This window comes from Phoenix dactylifera, chromosome 8 (genome assembly GCF_009389715.1).
Source record: "Phoenix dactylifera cultivar Barhee BC4 chromosome 8, palm_55x_up_171113_PBpolish2nd_filt_p, whole genome shotgun sequence".
NCBI classification, from domain to species: Eukaryota; Viridiplantae; Streptophyta; class Magnoliopsida; order Arecales; family Arecaceae; genus Phoenix; species Phoenix dactylifera.
In genome coordinates, this window is record NC_052399.1 from 636,245 (window position 1) to 643,321 (window position 7,077).

Consider the following 7,077-nt stretch of genomic DNA (forward strand, 5'->3'; position numbering starts at 1 on the left):
CTAAAGATAAGGGAGAAGAAATTGAAGTACGCGCAATCCTAGGCTTTCTCATTAATATTCGTAACTCTCATGAGCAATGTATACTTTTATTATTAGAGAAAGAGATATTTAAGGAAAAAAAAACTGTAAGGTTTTTTTGTTTGTCTCTTTGGAAATACCAAAAAATAAAATTTTTGACAGAAAATATAATAAATAATGGTAAAAACATATTATAGCAAGCATGTTGGATTCATTTAAAGTTAACTGAAGTAAAATATCTATTACTTTGTTATATTTTGCTTTGAACATTTATATGCGAAATAATCAATAGGATAATCTTCTTTCAATAACAACGTCAGGGAAACTTTTGTTCCCCCACTTCCCTTTAATTGATCCTATGATAAATTAGAAATTCTCGAGGCAAGAATTGTTTATTGTAAATATCCATAGATTTGCACTTGATTTCTTAGGCTATATCATAGATTCCATCCGAAAACAGAACGTCTATTTAATTTTAGAACTTCATTCAAAAGGATTGCTTGTGCCTAATCATATATAGAAAACTGAAAAGATGAAAATTCCAACAATAAGATTATCCAAGCTAGTTTATCCATCTAGATCTGATGCATTATTTTCTTCAATTGATTCAAAATCTTGCAATCACTAAATCTTGAAGAACTCATTCTTGATCTCTAGAAACCAATATTGTTGCTCAGCTAGATAGAAATGAGAATCAAGGCTTTCTTACATCAAACCTCTCAGCAAAGAGAAAGGACAGTTTCTGCAAAACAGAAGCACAACTTATGACATTTCCCATTCCATTTGCCAATCATCATCGTATTCCCTCATCAACCGTCGCAGGTCTAGGTGATAGACCTAATATTTGAAAACAAGGAAACTTTTTTAGCTCTATTTCTAGTAATCCAAGTAGATTGTTGATTCAAACAGGTCAATTCACAAATCAATAAAAAGCAAACAAACCATATACAATAATTCACGAGAAATATCTAATAATAATTATATAAATACACACAAAGTGAATCAACACATGCTCATAAAAGGTAATTTTAAAACCTAGACGCAACTTGAATTGGACTGCCAAATTTTGGATTCAATTATTCACTAGAAATCTTGACAATATTTCAAAATGGATAATCCCAAAAAAGTTTCCATTCTCAAAGGCATAGCACTACTTTTAATTTCGGAAGGAACTCTTCTGGCTAGGACTAGTTAGATAATCTAAATGATTTAGAGCATCTAAGAATGAACCCTCAAGAGTCGTGCAATCTCAACGACTCATACTTTAGAACGTAAAATTAAATAATTGATATAATTTGGATTGAAATGATTCAAAAGAAACTCCGAGTCATTCATACAATGCCTGTAATATTATTAACAAAAAACGAACTATTAACGTACAAAAGTAATAAATACTGATAGATTTACTCCTATATCATTGTCATTTCATGTTAATAATATCCAGAATTCATGACTTACTCGAATACACTAGAGGCCGCCTAACAAACCCATAACCCACCCGTTTTCTTCTTAAATTGAACCATCCATATTTGCCCCACTACAATTGCAGGCACATAAGCTTTCACTGATTGGGTCACAATTTTGGACTAAAAACCGTGGTGGTCACAACATTTTGCACTGACATTATCCTATTAATGTCTCAATCCCTTTGCACTTACATCCACAAAATTTGCAGCCCAACGCTGTGCGGCATCTCTGCCTCGGCCTGTACATGGGCTTTGAGCACAGTCGATCTGCACCCAAATCTAACTACTCGCGCCCATCGAAACAAAGGTCAGAGATTCGTGCAAAAAATAAGTAGCAATTCAAAATTCAGCCAATAGCATACCTTCAAAAGTTGAGCATTTAATCCCAAAATTTATTTGCACAACAAAAACATTCAGTACTTTATCACACATGACAGCAAGCAAAAACAACAAAAAAAAAAAAACGGAAATATTTACGAATCAAGACAAGATCGCACTTAAATCATAAATAACCAATTGTTTCGCGCAAAAAACCCAAGACTGAAACATGATAAACCACCTAAACTTGCAGCAGTATCAATTTGATCAAATGACCACATCAAATAGGTAAATATTAATCAAGCAGCCGAACCACTCAATGCCTGCACCACGCTACAGAGAGGAAATGCAGCAGATCATGGAAGAGACCACACATCACATAAAGATCATCACATAGATGTAACAAGGGAAGGTCAAGTGACACTTTAGAAGAAAGTTTTATACAATGCATATGAGAACCACATGCATCAACCAGGCCTTCCAGAAGGGCCCAATCATCGCACCTGGCACATCCTTAAAAAAGTCCCACCACCACCCAGCCCACCCATGCACCTTTTCTCTACTAGAGATATCTTCTTACATGGCCCCCTACAAAGGCTGATAATATTCACCTGCCCCCCTACCTTATCCATCCACGTCAACTTAAAAAAAAACAAAGACAGAAAAAGCAGCAGCAGAAAGAGATCCCTCAGCAAGTTTCCCCCAGGAAATCATGAAACGAATTCAAGGTAACAAAGGATACAAAAGCCCCAAAGGATACAAAAGCCACGCCGCGGCCCCCTCCCACGCGCGCGCGCCCGCCCTTCCCGAATCCAACGCCACATGCGTGTACTACTGCCTCAAGCTCCCATCATGCCCTTGCGGTCAAAAGAGACTGCTCTCACCACCCCCCCCCTCTCTGCGTATCACTTGAAATCACGCCCTTCCCCCCCTTACCACCCACACCCCAACGCACACAACACAAGCCCGCAAAGACACTAGCAGGACTGCTTTATTGGACCATCATACTCCTCCATCCCCACCATCAAAAGACCAAGGAGAGAGAGAGAGGGTGAGAGAGAAGCCTCACACCCCACTAATGGAATGCACTAGAGTGCTGATTCCCACCTTCAATCATTGGAGCCGTGTGGAGAGAGACCATTGGCTTCTCTCTCCTTTCCTCCGGACCACAATGAGCCCAATCTCAACATCAACCAAAAAAATAACGAGAGGTTTCTACGGCTACTACGGCTGCTAATTAGTACCACAAACTAACAGTAATATATGTACGTAGAGCTACTACTAGTTATGGAGGTGCTTCTGCTGAAGTTGTTGCTACAGTGGAGTGGCACCCAGAGCCTTGGCTTTCAGCTTGAGGGATCTGAGGTAGCGAATGGCTTCGTCGAGAATGGTGGCCGCGTCTTTGCCCTTTCCGCCCGGAATGATTCTTCGCAGTACGCCGACAGTCTCTTGTATCCTCGTCCTCTTCAGACGCTTGCTTCCATGGTTGGAGTCGCTGCGTACTTCGGGCTCTTCTTCCACCAGCCTTCTTTTCTCGCCACCCCTCACACAGCTGGACTCGGCGTCATCGCTGGTATCTTTGTTCCTATAGGCGGAGGAGCACAAGTCATGGCAGTGATCAGCTACCACCGAGCTCGCTGTATCCACGAGCGATGCGTCGAGTTCCGGATCAAATCTTCTTCTCTTGGCTCGCACGGTAGAGCTGGCGACCTCTTCAACACTATCTGCTGCTGCCATCTTGACCGGAGAGTGCCCCGTGCTCGCTGCTTCTTCCTCCTGCTCATCATCAGAGTCCGAGTACAGAAGTGCATCGATTTCTTCGGTGTCTTCATGCATCTCCTCGCCGCCATGACCGCCATCGGAAACATTGGTCTCGTTGCTGCCCTGCATGTCCGGTGCTCGATTCATGGGTATCGGACTCGCAAACGGGGTGCCGGATGAGCTGAAGATTAAGCTCGTTTGATCCCCGGAGTGATCGAAAACCAGGAATCTCTTCTGAGAATCAGCAGCAAATCCTGTCGGTCCATAGGTGTGGATGGAAGGCGGGATCGATGCCGGTGTCTTCGGCGGCGTTTTCTGTGCTTGAAACACAGGGAAAAGAGGGGCGGCATTGCCAGAGAAGGCACACCCATAAGGGTTGAAGTAAGTAGGAAACATCATGGAATTGGTGTTCTGCGGCCCGGCATCGGGTTGCCGGGGACTACTCGCACAGCTACTAAATCGCCATGGTGCGTGCGGGCAGTGGATCCAAGGATCGAAGTCCTTCCCCATCAACAAAAAATCACCAGAGCAATCACCTAACACACCAGTTTAAGTAAATAACAACGCCAATCAATCAGAAGGGCATATAAAACTAGAAACTAGCAAAACTTGATGGACTGAAGAAAGCATGGATTACCAGGCGGAAATCAGCTAAGATCGAATGTCCTATCCACAAGAATCTCTTCCACTAACAGTAAAGATTCCAGCTTTATTTGACGAAGCAGAGAGGAGGAAGTTAATCTACGTAACGGGCTTGAGGAGATGGCGGAAGTACTCGGCCTGAACCAAAGACAAAGATGAGATTCTCATCATCTTATACCATTAAAGAAGCTTAAAAAACTCGAGCTTTGATATTGCGAACCCTAAAACCAATCCCGACACCACCCACCCCAAAAGAGAGAGTGAGAGAGACAGAGAGAAAGAGAAAGAGAGACTTCTTCCCCTCTTCTTTCTCTTCTTCTTATACTTTACCTGGCAATCCCGTAATGGCTGGAAGCAAGCTATGATCCTAACGATTATGGTGGAGCTACCGGCGATCCCACTCTCGTGTTTCAATGCTCGGAATCTCGTCTGCGTCGCTGCTTGGCACACCATTACTACTCTTCTTTCCCTCGAATGCAAACCAGTCCGACAGGAATTAAGAAGAAACCAAAAGAAATGGAAAGAACCCAGTAACTCTTCACAGAAGGCAGCTCAGACAGAGTCCAGGAGACCAGAAGAAAAAGAACAGATCCCCTTCTTCTCTTCTTTTTCTCTTCGAGGTTTCAACGAGTTCTAAAGGAATATGGCTTCGATGCCATGAAGCAAGAGAAAGGAAGGAGAGCAGTAGAAAAGAGGCGAGCAGGGGAAAGGGAAGTGGAGTTACAGAATGACCCTACAATACAAGTTCAAGGAAATCACTTTCCGAAGAACATCCACGGAGAGGCTCAGCCACCGCATGCTGTTCCGCGTCTTCAACCACCCTTAAGATCCCTGTAGCACCGAAATCTAACTCAGAAAACACTAAAAGAAAACCTTTAAATCACTCAAAAAATAAGAAATCACAGCTTGACACTTCCAAACCCTTAAAAATTTGGAAGAAAAAAGCTTCGGGACATCAAACTCCACAAGAAGCCCCAATTTTGGGCGGAAAATTCAAATAACCAAGCGACAAATCTCATGGAACAAACCAGTTTACTGACCTTGGCTCGAATAGCTTAACAGATCCATCAACTTACAGCTAAAAAACACACAATCTAAGCCAAAAATCTCGTACAGATGCAAGAAAAATTGTTCTTTTAGCTGAGAATCCCCAAAAAAAGACAGTAAAACTACAGATTCGAGCATAAATCACAAGAGAAAACCGATTCCTTGAGCAGAGATGGAAAGGCTTCCAACATTTATCAACTTACACCGAAAAAAGTCCGATAAAGAACGATTCCAAGGCGAAATCCTCAGATCGCTTCGCTCTATACGGATCGAGACAATCCAAGACCCAATTCCACGCGCGGATCGGAAAACGAGATCGAGGAGGACGGGCGCAAGATCACGGAAGGGGGAAAACTGAAACCAGGCTTCTCGGAGCAGGAGATCACGAGAAGGCGGGCAGAGAGGAGCGTGGGTTTTATCGGCCTCCTTGGACGAAAAAACCCCTACAAGTTCAAAGATCTTACCCATAGTTTAGCGGTTTCTAAGTGTAATTTTTGACAACTAAGTTGTCCTCGGGGACTAAAGAGGGTTAAAATAAGGAAGTGTAGTCAAATAAGGTGTTGACCGGAGGGGTACGAGGGTTCGAACCCGTGGGTTAGTTTATGGGGGTTGGTGGAGAGGGAGGCGAATCTCCTTCGCGGGAATGTAATCATGTCGATTTTTTTATTCCCATATTGCCCAGGGATTGTCTACCGAATCACTTAGGTGCCACGGTCAAGGGCTCTTTAATGTGTGTGTCCACCACACCGGAGAATTAATTAGTTTATAGGCTATAAAAAATACATGTAATCGCAAATAATGCATATAATTGGGCCTAGATACAAAATTTTCATCAATAATGTAAATAATATATACCGGATATATATATATATATATATATATATATATATATATATATATATATATATATATATATATATTAAAGCACCCAGGATCTCCTGGAATGCAAGCATGTGAAAATGAGGTGCCAACTAACTATACTGACCATGGTAGGCTGCTAGATTTGTAGGTTGATTGAATGATGTTTAAATTTTACTTCTCCTAGATTTAGATGATAATTAGCTTGTTTATTGGACGGCAGGATTGGGTTGGTGCCTGATTCAAATTGTTGAAGTAAAAAAATTTCTAGTCCGATCAAGATTATAAGTGTATCCAACTTTCATGAGATTGATACGCCGCCAGTTTTATTCAAATCGTAGCGGAGGACTGAAACCCAAAGCATGGTTATATGCAATATAAGTCTAGTACAAAAAAAATCTAGATCTAGATTTATTCAATCTTCCTGCATTCATCATCACCGTGATGATGTATAGAATACTTATGAAATGAGATAAACTCTTTGTATTGATCAACTGAAAAGAAAAGAGAGATCATTAAAAAAAAAAAAAAGGTCATGCATGTAGTTTGAATAAGCTTCATAATATTTATATTGTATCTGATTTTAACCATTCGAGTCAAAGCATCAAATTAATGTCTGTCAAGTAGTATGTGTGGTTATCTTGATGACTAGTTGATTCATGCACCCCAATTTTTTCTTTATAAAATGCATGATATATATGACTATCATACAAGAAATCTTGCAAATCTACATATTATTAATTCCTAATCACTTGCCATGTATGAAAGTACCATGAGGATCGTAGGTGGCAAATGGCACCATACAATAATTGATCTCCGGCCTTAAATTTTTTTGCAAATGTTCTTCTTGGAAGCGCAGCAATTATTTGAACACGGACTTTGGATAAGGTTCTTTGATGAAATCCCTATGCTATGCCTTCTTCATATTCATAACTTGGTTACAAAACTTGATTAGTATGATCAAACA

General features: G+C 41.0%; 1 protein-coding gene across 1 annotated transcript; it reads right to left on the minus strand.

Annotated features, from left to right (window-relative positions):
• Positions 1 to 1,992: 1,992 nt before the first annotated feature.
• LOC103711002 (transcription factor bHLH143-like) lies at positions 1,993 to 5,635 on the minus strand. Its single transcript, XM_026806208.2, has 4 exons — positions 5,456 to 5,635; positions 4,536 to 5,036; positions 4,201 to 4,343; positions 1,993 to 4,099 (listed from the first exon to the last, which is right to left on the minus strand). The coding sequence occupies exon 4, from the start codon at positions 4,071 to 4,073 to the stop codon at positions 3,117 to 3,119; it is 957 nt and encodes a 318-aa protein (XP_026662009.2). The 5' UTR covers positions 4,074 to 4,099; positions 4,201 to 4,343; positions 4,536 to 5,036; positions 5,456 to 5,635; the 3' UTR covers positions 1,993 to 3,116.
• Between the last annotated feature and the right edge of the window lie 1,442 nt (positions 5,636 to 7,077).

Coding starts and splice junctions, on each gene's coding strand:
- LOC103711002 (XM_026806208.2), bottom strand. CDS start 4,073: ATGGGGAAGGACTTCGATCCTTGGATCCACTGCCCGCACGCACCATGG.